Source organism: Ambystoma mexicanum, chromosome 11 (assembly GCF_040938575.1).
Source record: "Ambystoma mexicanum isolate Mex_15411 chromosome 11, UKY_AmexF1_1, whole genome shotgun sequence".
NCBI lineage: Eukaryota > Metazoa > Chordata > Amphibia > Caudata > Ambystomatidae > Ambystoma > Ambystoma mexicanum.
The window spans coordinates 34,699,921-34,721,132 of NC_090934.1; the positions used below are offsets into that span (position 1 = coordinate 34,699,921).

The following is a 21,212-nucleotide window of genomic DNA, read 5'->3' on the forward strand; positions in this document are numbered from 1 at the left end:
GAGTTTGATTTTAAAAATTTTTTTTTAGGAGTAGTAGGACCCAGATGTCTCTTAGACAGGAGAGTACGGAGCAGGAGGCAAAGGACAAGTTGATGAGGGAGGCGCTGAAAGGAGCCATCAGTTCTGCGCAATCCTTAACTGTTGCTGGGCAATGTCACCCTGGCAGGGGGAAGTTTAGGTCGTTGGTCATTTCAAGCTCAGACATGGGTTTGAAGTACAACAGCGGGGCATTGAGCATAGTAGTTATTGGCCCCGTCAAGGGCTCTTACTGTTAATCCTTTTCTGATCCTGGTCAATGTTATTAGTAGGGCCTTTTGAATGTTGGCACACCAGGCGCCATCCTGTATGCAGTTAGATGGATGTGAGAAAGGAGTTTCTTGCTCTCGCATGATGGGTACGAGCTCTGGAGCTGGATTTAGCATTCTCCATCCTTGTATTGTAGGCATTTATTTTCTCAAGTATTTGTGTTCTCCAAGGTAGGGTTGTTTCTCATTTGGCTTCTGCCTGCCATTTCTCGAGACACAGGGTTTTTAGTTCAGGCGAGAACCATGAATTGTGATGCAGCCAAGCTTTGTTTTTCCTTTGGGCGATAGGGCGACGGTGTCGGCGAGGAAGGTGTATCGGGAAACTATAGTACCCGGGTCATTGATTGGGAGGGGAGCCTGTGAGCCAATTCAACCATGGCAGGATACTGGCTTTGGTCATTTTATTTGTGTTCCTAGTGGCGGTGGGAGATAGGAAGGGGCCACTCCAGCAGGGCTGATGGCGCTCAAAAGTGTAAAAAGGCGTCTGTTCACGGGCACGGCCAATTGTCAGTGACTAAGGTGTTGCAGTTCAAGTTTGAAGTATGTTGAGGTGGCATTGGTTGAAACCTAGTAGCGCATCCAATCGTTGAACCCAATATTAAAGTCACCAGGGAGAAGGTTTTTAGACATGGGTTTATTGTCTGCAGGAAGGTGGAGGATATCCTGTTTGAAGGATAAGATAGGGCCAGGTGCCCAATACACCAGGTGGATAGCGTAGGGCCAGGTGGATAGTTCTATGTGTGCGAGATGTTGAGCTTCTTGGTTAGTAGTCCCCGGCCCAGTGGAGAAGGTAGCTGTATTAATTACTCCAGGATTTAGGGCGTCTAGCAAGGAGGAAGACTCGCGCCACCTCTGGCTGCTTCTCTATTCCTCGACTACGCCGTCATCCTTACCACTAGACTTTAGTGCTTAGGAGAACAGTACATGTAAGAAAACCTATGGTGCTGCCAAGACCATGCACCCTGGTTGCAGCTGGGTGGACCAAAAATACCAGTATGGCCGGCGTACCGCACTGAAATTCCAGGGCCTAAAAACTTGCACCGAATTATCCAGCTCAGGGTACAAAGCTGCAAAAAAAAAAAAAAAAAAAAAAAAAAAAAAAAAAAATGATGAGCTCCGAGGTAGCTGGGGGTTTGTGCCAAGGAAGAATTCTACAACACTGATGTGTGGACCCTTGCAACACCACCTTTTAAGTAGAGTGCAAAATATGTATACATATATGTATGGGTCACGCTAAGACAGTCCAATAGACCATGTGATTGGAATTTACTCTCTTGCACTAAATATAATACGCTTTGACTTATCGCCACACTTAACTTTTTTCAGTGTATTAGGTTATAGATGCCTGTATATACACATTACATTACCACTATGAACCAATTGGCTTAATTTAGCCATCCGGATTGTGGACACGACTTTCAGAAAGACAGACATTTCCCAATGTCGTTTGAACTACAAGTCCGCGTCATCACGTATCCTACGTGATGACGTGGTACGCGCAGCGTTCTGTTGCCAGGGGAAACATCCGTTGCCCCAGACACCACAACGCTGCGCGCGACTGCGTAAAGAAGAAACAGGTAAACTTGTGAATCATGCCCGTATAGACATACGTGGTCTCAGTGGAAACGAACGCATTACTAACTAAATCGTTCGTCTAGATAGAACAAGTAGGATGGAATATACAGCCCCGAGACTTGTTCGAGGGATCAAATCAACGGTATACCTCACCGGCAGCCGGAGGAGGTAAGAACACTAGTGCATTCTCAGATCTTTTCACACATGTTAGTATGTAAATGCATTTATGTTTTCATGCCAATAAGAGTAGCCTTTTTAGGCATTAGTCAAGCGCATCGTTGCTCATTTCATTCCAGAATCTCTAAGAATGCTTCCACAACAATGAGCAACCACTCAAACTGCTCCTCAGTTTAACATACTTTGGCTGATATATACGTGACACGACACAGAAGCTCTCTTTAAGAATATCTTACGGCTACCGCAGCGTGTGAATTTCTGATATAGATTACAGAGAAAAATACATAGCAATTGGGCAGGTATGTTTTATTGGCATGTCATTTCGCATTACTATAATGAACGTTGATATTATATAGATTTGATTGTTTTGTCTAAATTGACTGTATCTGGGGTGAGGTTAACCCCGAATTGTTAATGTCTCTTTTTTTTAGAAACTCGCCCCGAGGAAGGACCTTGTCCGAAATGCATCGGCAAGGGCTTCTGCCACAATAAATACAATAAAGAAAAATTGCAAAACAACAATGCATAAGTGATTTAATAGCAAGCATACAACGGGGGTCCTCACATGGAGGATTGACCAAAGTAGTATTATATACCTAAATTCAAATCTAAAACTAATACAAGTGAACTAGTGTTTACTACATAAACAGGCGTCTCCAAAGCTCAGTGGAAGTGCCACTGAGCTGTTTTCTCTAACACCTTGTTTTACAGCATTTCAATGGGTGTTCAGCAAGTGAGTCTATATCTTGAAAGATCCCAAACGAGCAGTAAAAGAGTGAAAGGCAATAAAGATATTAAAAGAAATCGGAAAATATTTGCCAACCCGGGTGATGCTGCAGGGATGGAAGCTGGCAGCAAAAGCCAAGGCACAGAATCTGCAAGGGAGTTAAGCATGAGTGGATAGGCACCTGCTGTGGTCCAAGAACACCATCTATGATCCGAGGGGAGTGTAAGCTGGATGGAGGAGTAATGAACACAATTTCATCATTGTGTCTCTGGAGGATGGCTCAGGGGCAACATGCTCGCCTTGGAAGCAAGACACCGAGCAACAGGTCAATCCCTGGGACCACGCCTAGAAACCTCCGAGTATTAAGCGAGTTCTAAATAACCCATTAAATATCAATGTTGCATACTCTGTCCCTACTCGCGCCCGATTTCCAACTTGTCCTTATTCAGCGCTGATGCAAACATTGTCCAGTTCTCACCCACCTCTTCCAATATTGTGCCTGGTTTCATCACATACTACTCACCTTTCTTTTCCTCCCCATCCTTGTCCTCGTCTGCCTTTACACGTTTCAATTTCTTGAAGTTGGCCATGTTTTTGCGCCCACCCTCGCCTTCGTCTTCGGAGTCTGAAAACTCTTCATCGCAGGCCATCCTCTTGTCTGCAGATCGGACTGAGGAGAGAAGTCACATGTAAGCAAGGAGTACAGCTCACTATTGATGGCATAGACTGTTGCATTACTTTTTGAACTGTAAGAGATGCAAACATGGGTTTGTCAACACGCCTCTCAAATGGCACACCCATGCACCAATAACAGTCAGCAGCTTAAAGAGAACAGAGTCAAGCTTCGGGCACGGAGGAGCAAGGGTTTGAAAACTTCTCTACATGACAAACATTACATACCTGTAATCTTATTGATGCTTCTATCTGCTTAGATAGACATGCTTTGCATAGGCCGACATCTAGTGGTTGGTGCTGAGTATTTACAGGATTCATTTTCAATTGTAGCAGGGTTTACAAACCTAACTTTCAAAGTTCAACCCTACTTTGTATGGTGCCTTGCTCACCAAGGTCTGCACGGTTTGTAAGTCGGGAAACAGTTATGAGGATTCCTGGGATGTGGAGAGGGGTCGAAAAGTTACATGAACAAGTTACTTATTTGTAACTTTTGTTCTCCAGCATGGATTCACATGCTTATGAATTTTCTGTCTGCCAGGAATCCTCAGTAAAACGAAAAACAATTTCACTTTCAAACTGTCTTTCTCCTATAAACCAATCACTGAGCACTGGGTCATACTGCCCCCAGCCAATGCCTGCCCTCTCACTAAACCCCTCTGGCAGCCATCTTCAGATTTGCTAAGCACGTAAAGTGGCAGTATGACCAAGAGCCACAGAGGGACAGGAGGAAGGGTTTGCATGTGAATCCAAGCCAGACCCATGCTGGAGAACAAAAGTTACAAGTAACTTGTAACATCTCCAGCATGGGGCATCTTCAAAAATGACACTTTCTGTTGTGATGTAGTGCAAGGCATACATTATTTTTCAAAAATTGATTAGCAGATTTTGCTAATTAAATCTTTGATTCGCAAACAGGCCCATTTGTTTAGACATTGTGTACTGACAGTGAAACTTGCATTTGATATGTAATGCAAACAAAGTAAATGTTATATGTTTCAAACATCTCTTGCAAATGCTACTCCCCCTTCATAAAAAATCTACTAGACTATGCGAGTGGGCGAAAAGCTTTTGCGAACCATAGAGGAGTGTCTGTAAAATGTAGGTTAGCTGCATGAATGGACACAAATACACAAGATAAAAAGGCTCTTAAAACAGTCTGGCCAGCTGTCTCCTGCAGGTGGTAATATAGAATACAATAAATCATAAAGCAAAGCGAGCTCTGGAGGCCAACTACAGTGTTTGGTATTACAGTAGATCTGTAGATGTACGGACTGGATGAACTATTGATCACTACTTTGCGTAAGCATCTAGTTAGCTTTGTGGATTTGTTATGTAAGAGGCTAGAAGGAGACTAAGAGTGGATTGTGTAGCAGGCAGAGAACTGGGCAAACTAGGTGGAATATTGCAGTTTGTGGTCATCTCACTTTCAGGGTAGCTGGTATAAAGCAACAGAAGGATTATATAGAATGTCACGGGTTAGCTCATGGGAGCACCAGACGCACGATGTATGCAACAAGGTTTGCCATCAAAAGCATTTGATCATGTATATTTTCAAAAGTGTTCACTCGTCAATATGATGCATCTTACCCAACAAAATGAAGTATAGTTGACACTATGCAATTTAGATACACTAACCTAAACCTTACTGGAGATGCAGTGTTTTACAGTAGCAATAGTGTAATTATGCATTATGTGACCACTTACATTTTGGGAATTGCCAGACAGGATATTGAAAGCTTAATAGTATCCTCTAAATTACTTCTAGTTTGCAATTATTTGAAAAAGAAAGCCATTCTTGCATAGCACTCCCACACATGCCTTTAACACAGGAGTGGACAAGATGATTACTGCTGCACTTTCTCTCCATTAGCACTTGAAGTGAACAGAGAAAAGAGAAGAGCACAGAGGACAAGAAAGGAATGCAGGGTGAGCTGTGCTTTGATTGAAGAGGGCAACTTAAATAGCTAACTTTGCTACACAAGTGCCCATTTGATTAGCAAACCTACAGGATAGCATAGCAAATTGCTATGCTACATGGCTTATTTTATGCCTTTTAGTGTAGGCTCAAAAGCGCAGCTAAGTGAACCTTGAGGGCGTCAAAGACGAGGCCCGAGTCAAGTAAGTTAGGTACAAAACAATGTGTGGGGGAGAACAGTTAAACGGGTTAATGCTCTTTGAGTTGCAGATGACAGTTTCCATTTACTGGAATAGCAGTATCTAGTGTGTTTTTGCCTCCCTGAGAATGTCAATACATCTGAGGGAGTTGTAGGTGCCCAAACTATGACCTCAAGAGCCAGGCTGCTAAGTTCAATGTCTGCGGGCATGGGTGGAGCGTCTGCCCTCTGTCTTGCGACATGTTGTAAGGGTAAGGCAGTTTCATTGGAGGAGATTGGGACATCTCCATCAGATGAGCGAACCAGGGTTGGTGGGGCCACCAATATTGTGACTGCTTCCTGATGTATGTTGGGCACTATCTTGGCGAAGGGGAAGTCTATGGGGGGTGTGGAAGCGTAGACAAATTTCCCCGACCATGTTATCCAGAGTCCGTTCCCCTTGGAACGGTTCTGGGGGTACCTGGAGGTGTAATCTTGGCATTGAGCGTTCTCCAGAGTTGCGAACAGATCGATCTCTGGGAAGCCCCATTCTGCGAAAACGTTGGAGACTGTCTGTAATCACAATTCGTACTCCATTGGTAGTGGAAAATCTCTGCAGAGTAAGTCTGCCAGAAGATTGAGTTCCCCTGGACCATGTTGCGTTTGAGAGCCCACCTCCAAATGTTCTGGGACAGTTTGGACAGCCCTGGAGAGAATGTCCCCTTGTTTGTTCAGATAGTACATGGCCGTGGTGCCGTCTGTCAGGATCAGGAACGTCTTCCCCTGCAGTTGGGTCTGGAAAGCTTTTAGTGCTTTGAACACTGACAACAGTTCCAATAGGTTTATGTTGGATGCTATGTCTGACGACCAAATTCTGTGCGCTGTCGAAGCAGGTGAGCTCCCCACCCTGTGAGAGACACGTCTGTAGTCAGAATGGCTTCCACTGCAGGGGTGGTGAAGGATTTCCCCTTCAAGAGGTTGTCCCTCAACCACCACTGCAGCGACAGAACGAGGGCCAGCGAGCCAACCACTAGATTGTCTCACTGTCCACTGGCCTGACACCACTGGCTGTTGAGCCACTCTTGCATCGGGCGCAAGCGAGGAACCAAGGTGATACATGAAGCCATCATTCCTAGTAGTCGCATAGCCCTGCGTACCGTAACCTCTCGACTGGCTACGTACTGAGGGATTTAAAACAGGTTTTGAACCCTTTCGTTGGAGGGGAAGACGAGTCCGTCCTTTGTTTGAATTATAGCCCCATGGAACTGTTTGACCTGACTGGGATCTAGGCTGGATTTTTTCTCATTGACAGAATCCCAGACTGAAGAAAAGATCTATCCTCTTTTGGGTATTTGACAGACATGTTTCGTAAGAGTCCCCTGTTATGAGCCATTCGTCGAGGTAAGGATAGACTGCGATGGATTGCCTGCGCGGATGTGCTGCTGCCACCGCTAGTACCTTTGTAAATACCCTGGGTGCAGATGCTATGCCGAAAGGCAGTACTTTGAAATTATAATGCTTGTTTGTATCATAAATCTTAAGTATTTTCTGTGCGCTGGCAACAGAAATATGAAAGTATGCATCTTTCATGTCCAGTGTTGCCATGTAAGCCCCCCCCGTGCAAGCAGGGGAATTACTTCCTGCAGAGTGACCATGCAGAACTTGTGGCTTTAAATTTTTTTGCTGGGTGCAGATCTAAAACAGGGCGCATGGTTAGATACTTTTTGGGGTACAAGGAAGTACACTGAATAAATACCTCCTTTTACCTATGACAGAGGTACAATTTCTATGGCTCCTTTCTCTTGTAGTGTCTCGACTTCCTGAAGTATGCGAAGATGGTGTGGTGTCAGTCTTGCTCATGGAGGTTTGAATGTTGGGGACCGGTACCCATGGGCCACGGTCTTTAGCACCCACTTGTCTGTAGTTATCCCCTCCCATGCCTGAAGGAACGATGTTAGCCGGCCCCCAACCGGGGAGGCATGTGAGGGGACCCGAATCTTCGGGTCATTTTGACCCCGAGGCGCCTCTAGGGGTAGAGACCCAGCCTCTTCCTTTCCCACGACGCTGACCCCTTTGGGGATACAGGTTTTAACCGCTGGTTCCCTGGGGAGAGTTCCAATTGTTTCGCGAGGAGTATTGTTGATGGAAGCGTTTGCCACGAAAAAGCCGTTTGGACCCAGATCCTCATCTTGTAGAGGGTCTTTGTGTAATTTGGTCCAGTGTTTTCAAGGTGTCATGCTCTTTTTTGCGGTCTCGAGGGCATCATCGATCGCCTTCCCAAACAGGTTGAATTCTTCCACGGGTTTATTTATAAGTGACACTTGAGTCTCTGGCTTGAATCCAGAGTTCCGTAGCCACGCATGTCTCTTCAGGAGTGTGCCCTGAGCCACTCGGCAGAATCCAAAGTGTTATTAAGTATACTTTGGTTCACTTGTCTGCCCTCAATAAATGGTCAGGAGACGAGTTTGTAGAGGTTCAGGAACCTCTTGTAGGCCTTCTTGTAGTGTGGCCCATTGAGCGTCCGCGTAGCTGGCCAATAAAGTTGTGTTGGCAATACGTGTTGAAAACGCTGCTGCAGTCGTGACCCTCTTCCCAAGGGCATAAAGTCTTACCTTCCTTATCAGGGGTGCCTCGCCGGTTGACAGAGGGACTTCTGCCCTCTCTCTTGTAGTCACCACCAGGTAGTCTGGGGTGGCGCGACCTCTGATATACAGAGGGTCAGAGGGAGCATGACGAAAGAGTTGCTCTATTCTTGGATAACACCTCAAGAGAGCAAGTTTCTTAATTGAATTAAGGGGGGGGGAGAAGGGGATAGAATAGCCTGGCTGACCGGCAGCTACTCCGAGGATGTCCACCACGAAGTCAGCTTCAGGGACCGCTTCATCTGTGGCAATCTTAAAGTGTTCAGCTGCTTTACACAACATGACGTTAAATGTCAATCATCCACTGGCAAAGGTTGTCTAGTGGGGGTGGTCTGGGGGAATCCAAAGATCGGACATCCGGATCTTGTGGATCTGGAGACTGCCATGGTTGAGGGTCACCCATATCCGGGTTCTCCTCCCAGCCCTCTATGGGATTGTGCATGTTCTCAGAATTAGAGAATTGGTCCTCATCCAAAGTGTCTGCAGGAATGTCTTCAGTTAGGAGGTCAAATTTTGATTTGGGGTCCACAGGGCTCCCATCCCTTGGCCTTCTTGTGTGGGATGTTCTGAAGTGGAAACAAACCGGTCCAGCCTTTCCATGCAGTGATTTCTCTCTAGTCCAAACGGAACCTAGAATGGTCCAGAGGTCGAAAAGGGTCCTAAACACGCTCTTCTGTTGTAAAATGGCGAGATTTGTGTCTCAATGTCGAAGACAGCCCTTCTTCGCCCTCAGAGAACTCCTCCTACGGGACCGACAAGAGGTGGGACGTACTTGTGCCTTTCGTCTTATGGATGGATTCCGGTACTCTCCTTAGGCCATCATTGTACCTCTGCGGATTCTCAGAAACGGCAGTCAAGTGATGCTTTGAGGCCTACGGAAAATTCCGAGAATCGGCGGAAACAATCCTTGCTAAACGGTCGGCGCCGCCCTCCGCAGACGGTAGGCGCATAGCTTCAGCCTGCGATTGCGAGTGAGTCTTTTTCGGCAGAGCCGGGGCCTTGTCTTCAGAGGCAGCCTTTTTCGGCAGTGCCGTCTTCAGTGGAACCAGAACCCTATTGCCGTCGGACGCCTTTTTCTGATGAGTCTCGACAGAGCCGGGCATATTGGGGATAGTGTCCTTTGTTTTTGATGGCCCGGTCACTACGTGCATATGCGGCTGCGGGGAGGGCTGCCGATCCCGACTGTCGTGGGTGCCTCTGGAACCTCTGGTGTACCCATTGGCGCAGAGGTAGTCTTCGCCTTGGCCGAGGATTGACTTGGGGTTGTGTTGAAGTGCTGTGTACAGGTTCGTCTTTGTCGCCGGGGTGCGACTTCCACATAGCAGTGCCTAAGCCGTGCCTAGCGGAGACAGACTATGCAGAACGCGAGCATTCCGACGAAAGGTCAACAACCTCCGGTTCGGAAGTCTGATCACCACTCTCGCCGTCACATTCGGAGGCTGCGGCAGCAGGAGAAAACTCGGCCTTTGACATACCGTAGGCCGCCCACCGCTTGACTTTACACTCCTTTAATGTCCAAGGACGGAGGAGCTTACAAGCCACGCATCCTTCCTTGTGATCAAGGGGCAAGCACCGGTTACACCATCTGTGCTCATCTTTCCAAGGAAATTTGCGCTTACAAATGGGGCAAAACCTAAATGGAGTCCTCTTCATAGCTGAGGATGGGTAGAGGGACGAAGACCAAAAGGGAACGAGGAAGAGGAAGAAAAGGGAAAGGCATTCTCAGATAGTACAGAAATGTCCACGCCAACCCCACTCTCCCTACTGTGTAGGCCGGCGGAAGGCCCGGCCACGTGGTCGGCAGCACGAACTGGATCACCGGCTGTCAAAGTCCGGAAGATCTTCGGCGGAGATCTGGAACAGCCGTCAAAATAAGGGATGGACGGGGTGATCTGAATTTTTTTATATAACTATTCGACCGAAGGTCAAGGGGACAATAAGCAATGTCTTTGACGAGCTCCGCATTAGGCGACCAGTATGCTGGGTGGAAAAAAACAATCTGAGGGACCTCGACGCACGAGGGATCTTGGGTACACTACACTTCACGTAGGGAGTGTTACGTGCATGCCCATGTCGACGTCCCCTTTCGATTCTCGAAAGAGAAAATACTCTGCGGTTACCACTGGATGTCGGACCATATGCACAGCATGTGATTCTAAGCATATTAACAAACATCAGAAAAAGAATCCATAGCAGTACAACAGAGGTGGCAAGGCTCAACAGAAGCAATTACTCTTACCTCCGGAAGAGGCTCACCTAATAGCGAACAGGTTGTGTAGCACTGCTTGACCAACCATGGACTCTGGAATCCCTGTCACTGCAGTAGAACCTTGTGAAGGTGTGTGTGTGTGTGTGGCCCACCACATAGCCCTGCAGATGTCCAGCGGGGGCACACCAGACAGGAACGCTGTCGTTGCAGTGATCATTCTGGTGGAATGGCCTCTTACGGCCAGGCAGCAGTCGGTTTGCCAACCGGTGAATGTGTGGGATACAGCTGGAGATGGAAACTTTGGACAAGGCCTTCCCCATAATTCACAGGACCAAATTTCACCAATAGTCTTCTGGAACCTTAGTGCGTGCCACATAGAACTTCAGCGCACGAGCCACACAAGTTACTTGGCTACTTGTACTTAAGATTTCAATTGTACAGCTCACGTTACCCTCTTAAGGTAAGCCTGGTTGCTCGGTTACACTACCAGCTTGTGTAGTACAGGTCTATATTAAAAAGGTGGGTTACCCAATACCAAGGGATAAGTCTTGTAAAGTTGGACTGCATTCACTCTTACCAAACACGGGTGAGTAGCGGTGTGGGGCCGTGAGATTCAATGGGGCAGGACAAGGCAGAGTAGAGCCAGGGGGGTCTGGCCTGGCTCTTGTGGCCAAACGAGAGCCGAGTCAGCAACTCTTGGGGTCAACCACGAGCTGAGCCAGCAACTCTTGATACCAGCACTAAGGTCATAATGCCAGTAGATACTACGAACATATACATGCTAACATGCTCCATTCTATTCAGGAGATGGTAATCGTCCTTTTTTAATGTTTTGCTCACAGACACTCAGTCGTACATCAAGTCCCAGAATACAAAGGAAAAACCCAGGGCTGATCTAGCAACGCCTAGATGGAAAAGGGCAGGTTAGCATGTATGCAAATAAATGCTAATTTGTGTGTTTTAAGAGTTAAAATACTTGCAAGAGTATACACCAAGCACAAAAGGAAACCCTTTTTTCTGGTTCTAAAAAACGCACACATACAAAACTAGTTACATAAAAATATCTACACCATGGAAGTCATTGGGAGAAGGCCTCAGAGTGTAGCCTGAAGCCATATTACAGTTTGGAGGGACAGACACCTCAGTTAGGTGTTGGATAGTACAGAGGGCTTTTCCAATACATACTGTTAGGACAGTTTTTCTGAATTTCTACCCAACTTCATCAAAACCATTACACTGAGGCAGAACTAGACTCCACTGTTCGAATAAGGCCGTACCACCGAAGTACATGTAGCGTAGACAGAGCAGCCAGGCTCATTTTAGGAGAGAGAGAGGGCTGTAGAATCAGTACAAATGAAATTGTAGTACAAATGATCCAAAGAAACACTAAAACACTATGTATGTACAAATAAATGATGTATTTAAATACAGGTAGACCCAATTAAATCTAGGGGTAAATAAGTAATAATAAAATAATAATTTGGCACTTATATAGCGCTACGAACCCTCAGGTATCTGAGCGCTGCTGCTTACCCACGGTGTGTGGTGCTCATTTATCGACCTTGGCCCCGCCGGGATTCGAACCTGCGTTAGCAGGCTCTGCACGGATGTCAAAGCGAGTGCTCTACTCGCTGTGCCACTTCACCGGCTAAGTACCATCACACATATGTAATCACAATACTTGAAGTTACACTGACCAAAGTATAAACCTTATTTGAAATACTAACAGTAGTCAAAACCTTTTCATACACATTCAGTATAGGTCACCCTATTCTTGGGGAGGAAAAACCAATGGTTACTTTCACAATTACATTCAGTAATGCAAGGGCAGTAGACCCTACCAGTTGTACATTGACTAAGTACAAATCACATAATCAGTCAACTGGACAATATACTGTACCTGGAATAACTACTTTTGTGATAACAGTTTTACTAGGTGAGTAAAACCTAAGAATGTAATATACAATTACAGGTGCTTGGAGATCAGTGAAACACCGATTTAGATAAGCAGCAACTCTGGTAACTTATTTTTGGATGGCACACAGCTAACTGAAGGCAAGGAACAAGTTACTTACCTGTAACTGTTCTCCAGCATGGGTTCACATGCTCATGAATATTCCCAGCCAGGCTGGGAAACCTCAGTAAAGAAAAGTTTCAATTCTGAACTGTCTTTCTCCTAACAACCAATCACTCGTCTCTGGGTCATACTGCCCCCTGTCAATGACTGCCCTCTACCCAAGCCCATCCTCTGGCAGCCATCTTCAGATTTGGTAGCCCACAAAGTGGCAGTAGGCCCAAGAGAAGAGCCACAGAGGGGTAGGCGGGAGGGTTTGCATGTGAATTCATGTCAGACCCACGCTGGAGAACAGTTACAGGTAAGTAACTTGTTCCTTCTCCAGCATGGGGTCTAGCAATACATAGCAGTTCACACATGCACAACCACGGGAGGCTCAACATTAAGCATCTCTTACCTCCTCACCAGGCCCCCCCCCTTCTAGCAAACAGGTTGCGCTGCACTGCTTGGCCGACTCTGGACTCCTCCCTGGAATCCCGGTCGATGCAGTAGAATCTTGTGAAGGTGTGCGTCCTGCACGTAGCAGCCCTGCAGATGCACTCCAGACAGTAACACCGTAGTTGCAGCGATCGCTCTGGTCGAGTGAGCTCTCAGGCAGCCATGCAACGGTTGGTTTGCCAACCAGTGACAATGGTTGATGCAGCCAGAGAGCCACCTGGAAATGGAAGCCTTGGAGAGGGCCTTCCCTTGTTTCACATGGTCAAAGTTCAAACAGCTGTGACTTCTTCCGAAAACTGTTTGTGCGGTCCACGAAGAATTTCAGCGCTCTAGCCACATGCAGCGAGTGCAAAGTCCTCTCAGCCGGCGACTAAAATAAAACAGGTAACACCAAGGGCTCGTTGAGATTAAAGTCGGACGCCACCTTGGGCATGAACAACGGATACGTCCGTAGCACTACACTCGTCTCATGAAATGTTAAGTACAGAGGTTTACAAGAGAGGACCTGGATCTTTCCCACTCGTCGTGCGGGGGTGACGGCCACAAGGAACGCAGTCTTCCACGATAAGAATTTCAGTGGACCCGAATGCATAGGCTCGAACGGTGGACCCATGAGCCTAATCAGTACCACATTGAGCTGCCACACCGGGACCTTCACCAGCGGGAACAAAATGGACAAGTCCTTTGATTAACTTCTTGACCAGGAGGTGTGACCACAGATGATCTCCCCCCCCACCCCCCCGCAGTTCTGGTGTAGCGGGAGAAAGACGCCAGATGAATCTGGATGGAAGCATGCACCAGTTCTGCTTTTGACAGCAAATACGGCAGCACCCGAGCAGCCGTAATCCGTAGAGGGTATCTTCAGTGCACGGCACCAGACGGTGAACCTCTTCCACTTATGTCCATAGCATTTCAGTGTAGACGAAACCCTGGCCTTGGCAAGTAGCTCCTTGCAGTCCGCCGGGATATCGTATCCTCCAAACTCTAGCGCTGCAGGAGCCAGGCCTGCAAGTTCAGCGACCCTGGGTCGTGATGCAGAATCGCGCCTCCTGCTCTGCGAGAAGATCTGCAACCACAGGAAGCTTGACTGGAGGGGACACGGACAAGTCCTGGAGGTCTGGGTACCATATCTGTCTTGGCCACCACTGTGCGACGAGGATCATCCTGCACCGGGACCACCTGAGTTGATTGATGAGTCGCAGAAGCAAAGGCAACAGGGAGGGCGGGGGGGGAACGCATGGAGAAACAGGCCGTCCCAGGGGAATGAGACTGTGTCCCCCCCCCCCCCCCCAGGCTCTCCGGCTGGGGTAACCTGCTGGTGAACCTCCGGCACTTGGTGTTAATCGCCGTCCCATACAGATCAATTTGGTGATTGCCCCATCGACTGAACAGAAGATCCACTTGGTCCTGCCGAAGCTCCCACTCGTGGCATGAGCGCAGCTCCTTGCTGAGGTAATCGGCGATTATGTTCTTCACTCCTGCCAGATGAAACGGGACGAGGAACATCTATATGGGCAACGTCCCAGGGCCATAGGTCCTGCGCCTCTCTGGAGAGTGCTGGGGATCGGGTGCTTCCCCTCCCCCCGCTTCCAGATGTAGAACATCATGGTGGTGTGTTCCGTGAAGGCCCGCATCACCGCCCTTGATGGACAGAAGGAAAGACTGGAGGGCCCAAAAAACTGCCCATAGCTCCAGTACGTTGATATGCAACGACTTCTCCTCCGGTAGCCACAGGCCTCTTGCGTGGGACTTCCGGTGTGCGCGCGCCATCCCTCCAGGGAGGAGTCTGTCATGACAGTCTCCCGATGCAGTGGGGTCTGGAAGTCTGCGCCTGCTGACAGTGGTGCGGACACACCACCACTTTATCCCTCGACAGAAATATCTTGTCGAAGCTTCCCAATACCTGGATCCAATGGGCATCTAGGAACTCCTGCAGTGGCCGCATCTGCAGCCTGCACAGCCGAATGAGGTAGATGCATGACGACATCATGCCGAGAATGGAACTTTATGGACCTCACCCATGCAGTCTTCAGGGTCAACAACCTATTTGTACCTTGCCCAGGATGGCCGCTATCCTTTCCTCTTGAGACGCCTGGCATGACAGTGTTGAGTCGGGACCCCACAAACAGTGCATCTTGCAATGCAAGACTTTGCATAGTTAACTGAGAATACCAGCAGATGGACGTTTCCGCCATGTGTGCGACGGCAGTCTCCCTCGATTTCGCTCGGATGAGCCAGTCATCCAGGTAGGGGTAAACGTGGATTCCCTCGTAAATGCAGCTGCACCGCCACTGGCGCCTGGCACTTGGTGAAAACCCTTGGCGCCAACTTCAATCCGAAGGGAAGGGCCTTGAACTGATAGTGGTGCCCTTGGACCACGAAGCGCAGAAACTTGTGGTGTCCCTCATGAATAGGGATGTGAAAGTAGGCATCCTCCAAGTCCAGCAACGACAGGAAATCCCCATCTTTCAGCTGTCCCAGCACATGCTGAAGGGTGGCCATCCGAAACCTCTGGGATCCGATGCACTTGTTCAGACGGCGGAGGTCCAGGATGGGCCTCCAACCGCCTGTCTTCTTGATGAGGAAGTCAGCCCCAGAGCCTCTTTGGGACGAGCCCTATGGCGCCCTTCAACATGGCCCGACCCTCCAGCAAAAGCTGAGGGACATTTGTTTTCCTGCCTGGCCACGATTGTATGCGAGGACACTTTGTGGAATTCCAGAGTGTCTGTGGGCCAGAGCGTCCAGCACCCAACGGTCGGTGGAGATGGACTTCCACACGCTGACGAAGAAGTTCGCCAGCCGGCCTCCCACTGGGGTGCGCCGCCTTGGGGAACTTAACGGCGACCTCCTCCGGACTTGCTGCAGCGGCCCCTGTAGGCCTCCTGGGCCGAAGAGCGGGACGGTACAACGATGAGCTTCTGCCGAAGCCCTTGAAGGAACCTTGGGACTTTACTCTGGAGGTCTGAAAGGACGGCGCCGCTGTTGCAGGGAGCCCAAGGCGCACACAGTCTCTGTATCCAGCTTGATGGCCTGGAGGGACTCGTCCACAGTCTTTCCGAACCGAATTATCCCTGTCGAAGGGCATGTCCAAAATCCTCGACTGCACCTCCTGGCAAAAATGTGTGGCCTTCAACCATCCCCCGCCAACGAAGGCAAACACTGTTGCCCATTTGGCGTAATCTGTATCGGCAATGTCCGTGGCCACCGATAGCATGGTCCGATGCCACCTCATCTTCCTGCAGGATTTCCAAAGCCTCTTGTCCTCGGGAAGGAAGTCCAGGAGGGGAGCAATCTTAAACCAGAGCTCCCAGTCGTAGCGCACCGCCAGGGCGTTTTGCCGCCTTGATGGTCATTGCTGCCGTTGTGATGACTCGTCGCCCCATGGCGTCCAACTTTTTCCCCACGCTGTCCGGGGGAAGAGGTCGTTGACGCAGCCGAGCCAGAGGATTTCTTCCTCACTGCCACCGAGACTACTGAATCCGGGGAAGGCTGGGCAGAGTCCGACACCCTCTACTTTTCGTACCAGTCCCTCTTCGCCGGGGCCGATGACTGGTTCTTCATAAGGAGAAAGACCCTTGTCCCATCGACATCACGGTCTTCCTCTTTGCCTCACAGTGTTGGTACAGGCACTCCTCGGGGGGTCAGTTGAAACAGGTCTGAGGCCCGAGAGATCATGGCATGGTCTATCTGGTCAGGCAGGGAGGCTCTGAGTGGCGGAGAACCTGCCGTCATCCGTGCCTGTCGTCGCCATGTCCGGGTCCGTATCCTCCCTCGGTGGAGGTGGGGGGCGACGGGTGAAAAGGCGGTGGATGGTGCACCCTCCTCCCAGAGCCGCGGGATAATCAGTCGGCAGAAGGGGTATCCTCATCTGAATCTCCTAACACAAGGTGTGGAGCGCCTGGAGAATGTGCACCGAAATGTCTGCTGGGAGTTGAGGTGGTAGCCGAGGCAGGAGCAACGGTGGCAGCAGTGTAGGGTTCTCCAACTCCTCCACGGCCTGCTCCTCCTCGCCACTCTCGACGTCTCCTTCGTAGGCCTGAGCCTCGACGAATTGCTTTACTAAAACATCTCCAGAAGCTTAACCGCGTGGTCCAACTTCCTCTTTCACCGGAGCGTTGGCTCATGGCTGAAGGTGCCAGGGAGCCAGTTGCAACGGTGCTCTCGGACTCACGGTGCTTGGCCTTCTGTTGTGCCCCTGTCGCCCAGGTGCCTTCAAAGGTCTTAGAAGACCGCTCCAATTTCTTGTGGCTGGGGGAGGCATGCTGCCGGGACTCACCCATAGCAGGGGCCCTTGGCCTGCAGCCACTCCGTGAGACACCTGCGCAAATCCTTCATGGTGCGGGGGACCATCTCCTGGCAAAACGCAGTCAACCTCGACGTGCGATTGGTTGGAAGGCAGGCAGTAGAGGCACACTGAATGCTCGTCGTCCAAGTAGATGTTCCGCAGGCCACATCCTGGACAAATCCTGAACACAGGCGTTGAGTCTTCTTTCTCTGCCATGTCCACGCGGGGTAGGCCTTGAAGAAGCTTCTGGAATCTTTCAAGAAGAAACTAGACGGAAATTCGCCCTTGCGGGGCTCTGATGAATCCGAAAACGGGTCCCCGTTAGTCGGAAGATGGAGCTTGAAGCTCGATTATTTTTCCAGCCAGAGTAAAACTCCTAAGGAAAAATAAATAAATCGCAAAACGCAGTAAAAGCTCGAGAGCTATAGCACAAGGACTCCAACATTTGAATGTGCGGTCAAAATCTGAAGAAGGCTGGTAGAGGGCAGTCATTGGCTGGGGGGCAGTATGACCCAGAGACCAGCGATTGGTTGTTAGGAGAACGACAGTTCAGAAGTGAAACTGACTTTTCTTTACCAAGAATTCCCAGGCTGACGGCGGTGAATATGCATGAACATATTCATGAACATGTGAATCCATGCCAGACACCATGCTGTAGAATAATTGTACCTTTCTTTCAGCCGGCTACCCTTTCCTGAGTAAAACCCATCTCTGCCAGCTACTTCACTTTAAGAGGTTTGGCTTGTTTTGGTTAGGTGCTTTAGCCCCTCACTAGTGTTGTGGTCGTACAACCTGCAGCAGGTGGTTGTACAAAAACAGCCATAACAGTGTCCCTCCACCAGGGTAAGATACCATTCACAGCAGTGTACCCTCCATGCACCCCAAGTTTTAAACACTGCATCACAGTGCACCCAAGCCCACTCAGTATTCATAGCCAGGCCAAAAGCCAATATTTAGACAAAGACGCCAACTGAAACATACTTGAGATGCGCTTATCTGGGTCATCCTCATCTTCGTCAGCACTATCATCTGCCACAGCATCTTCTGGGATGGCCTGCATCTGAACACCAGGTGCATGTGGAAGCATTCGCAAGTTCTCAAAAAGACGCTGCCTGCAACCAGAAAGACATTGGTTACTTTCAATCATCCAGCGTAAACATTCTTATACATTAAGATTGCGATACCTGAAAGTCATGCCACAAAATTAACTACTATGACGGATGTACAAATACCATGGGATCCTAACAGCAGGCACAGATAACAGTGACTGGCTTCTCCCTCCAATGAAGGCCATCTATGGGGGACCTAGGCACCATTTCAACAGAAGCTAGAGACACATGACATGCATTACTTACCGTAATAGCATTACTAATGATTGGATCTGCTTAGATTCACATGCTGTGCATATGGTCCGACATCAAGTGGTAACCAGAGTATTGCATCTGGTCTTTCGAGAATCTAAAGGGGACGTGGGCGTGCCTGTAACACTATCGCGACATGTCTGCCGACCAAACTCAGCTTGCTGTCTGCTGGAACAGGTGGGCTCCCCACCCTGTAAGGGAGGCATCTGTAGTTGGAGTGGCTTCCACTGCGGGGGTCAGTGACGGATTTCCCTTTCAAGAGGCTTTCCCTCAACCACCACCACAGCAAGAGAACTAGGGCCGGCGAGACTACTAAATTGTCCCACTGTCCTGACACCACTGGTTGCTTAGCAACTCTTGCATTGGGCGCAGGCGCGCATGAGGAACCAAGTAGATACATGACGCCATCATTCCTAGCAGACGCATAGCCTTGCATACTCTGTTACCTCTCGACTGGCTACATAGTGAGGGATTTGAAACAACATGTTTTGAACCCTCTCGTTGGAGGGGAAGACGAGGCCGTCCTTTGTTCAAATTAGAGACCCTAGGAATTTTTTTGACTTGGTCTAAGCTAGATTTTTTTTCTCATTGATAGAGAAACCCAGGCTGAATAAAAGATCTATTGTCTTTTGGGTATTTGACAGACATGTTCGTAGGAGTCCCCTGTTAAGAGCCAGTTGTCGAGGTAAGGATAAACTGGAATGGATTGCCTGCACAGGGGTGCTGCCGCTACGGCTAGTACCTTCGTTAATAACCTTGGTGCAGATGTTAGTACCTTGCACTGATCATGTTTGTTTTCTATCAAACCTGAGGTACTTTCTGTGCGCTGGCAACATCGAAATATGAGTGTGAGCAGAGAAATTACTTCCTGCATGGTAACCATGTGAAATTTCTGTGGTTTTACAAACTTGTTAGCTGGGCGCAGATCTAGAACAGGACACATGTTAGATCCTTTTTGGGTACAAGGAAGTACACTGAATAAATACCCTCCTTTACCTGTGATGAAGGTACGATCTCTATGGCTCCTTTTTGTTCCAGTATCTCGACTTCTTGAAGAAGTATGCAAAGATGGTCTGGTGTTAGTCTCCGTTGTCATGGAGTCTGTATTTTGGTGATTGGTTGAACTCTACACAGTACTCGTGGGCTATGGTACTTAGCACCCACTGGTCCGTGGTTATTCCCTCCCATGCTTTCAGGAATGATGTCAGCCGGCCCCCGACCGGAGAGGCATGGGAGGGGACCCGAATCCGAGTCATTTGGAGCCTGAGGCAGGAGAACCTCTGGGGGTTGGGTTCCTGCCTCTTCCCATACCACGCCGCTGTCCCCTTTGGGGGTACAGGATATTGTAAGTATTGGTTCCCTGTGGAGAGTTCCAGTTTCCTGAAGGGTATTGTTGGTGAGTGGAGCGTTGGCCACGAAAAAACCTTCCGTTTTCAAATGCTCGCCTTGTGGAAGGTATCGAGTATTTGTTCCAAACTCTTTAGGGTTTCATGTTCTTTTCTGGGTCTCTAAGGCCTCATCGACTGCCTTTCCAAACAAGTTGGATTCCTCCACAGGTCTATTTATAAGAGACGCTTGCGTTTCAGGTTTAAACCCTGAATTTCGAAGCCACGCGTGTCTTTTGCCCTGAGCAGGGCTCGGCTGGCTGTCTCGGCAGAATCCCAAGTGTTTTTTAAAATACTTTGGTTAACTTTCCTACCTTCATAGAATGTGGTAAGTAGGCGGGTCCGTAGATGTTCTGGAGCCTCTTGTAGGCCCTCTTGTAAAGCCCATTGCGCATCGGCGCAACTGGCCAATAGAGTGGTGTCATTGGCGATACACGTATAGTGTGATGCCGCTGTGGTAACCCTCTCACCTAGGGCATAAAGCCTTTTCCCCTTCTTTGTCAGGGGGGAGCCTCGCCTGTTGATAAAGGGACCCCTGCTCTTTTCCTTGTGGTAGTGACTACCAAAGAATCTGGTGTAGAATTACCCAATATATAGAGGGTCTGATGGGAAAGGGTAGAAGAGTTTCAATTCTTGGGTTTACACCTCTCGTAAGAGCCGGTGTAATCGAATGGAGTAGAGGGATGGCTTGGCTGGTTGGCGGCTTCTCTTTGAGTATATCCTCAACAAAGTCGGCTTCAGGTGCTGCCTCTTCACTGCCAATTTTAAAGTGATCAGCTGCTTTATGTAACATTACATTAAATGTTAGTTGATCATCAATAGGAGAAGGATTTCTTGTAGGGGTGTTCTGAGGAGTCCAAGGCCAGAATATCTGGGGGTCTTGTGGCTCTGCGGACTGCCATGGTTGAGGGTCACTCACATCTGGGCCCTCCCCCCAGCCTTCCATAGGTTCATCTTCAATGGGCCCATCTTACTCCTCGTTATAGAAAGGATTCTCCTGTACCTGAACTGGTAGAATGTCTTCTTCAGCAAAGTCATAATTATATATGTCCTCTTCTACAGAGGGGTCAAAAAGCTTGGGAATTTAGATCTAGGGTTAGCAGGGCTTTCCTCCCTTGGCCTTCTCGGTTTAGGTTGTTCTGCTCCTGAAACAAACTTGTCCAGCCTTTCCATGCAGTCCTCAAACTTTTCTCTAGTCCAGAATGACGATCTAGAAAGGTCTAAGGGTGGAAAGGTGTTGTGTTCTGGTGAAAGTGTCCCTAGCAA

The 21,212-nt window shown here is 48.8% G+C and overlaps 1 protein-coding gene across 1 annotated transcript in view; it reads right to left on the reverse strand.

Annotated features, from left to right (window-relative positions):
- The window catches only part of HDAC1 (histone deacetylase 1), a 200,333-nt gene that overhangs the window by 27,633 nt on the left and 151,488 nt on the right, over positions 1 to 21,212 (reverse strand). Inside the window, exons 11-12 of the mRNA XM_069622473.1 lie at positions 18,182 to 18,312; positions 3,308 to 3,454 (exon numbers count right to left, since the gene is read on the reverse strand). Of these exons, the coding sequence (XP_069478574.1) occupies positions 3,308 to 3,454; positions 18,182 to 18,312 (278 nt within the window). The remainder of the gene's footprint in view (positions 1 to 3,307; positions 3,455 to 18,181; positions 18,313 to 21,212) is intronic.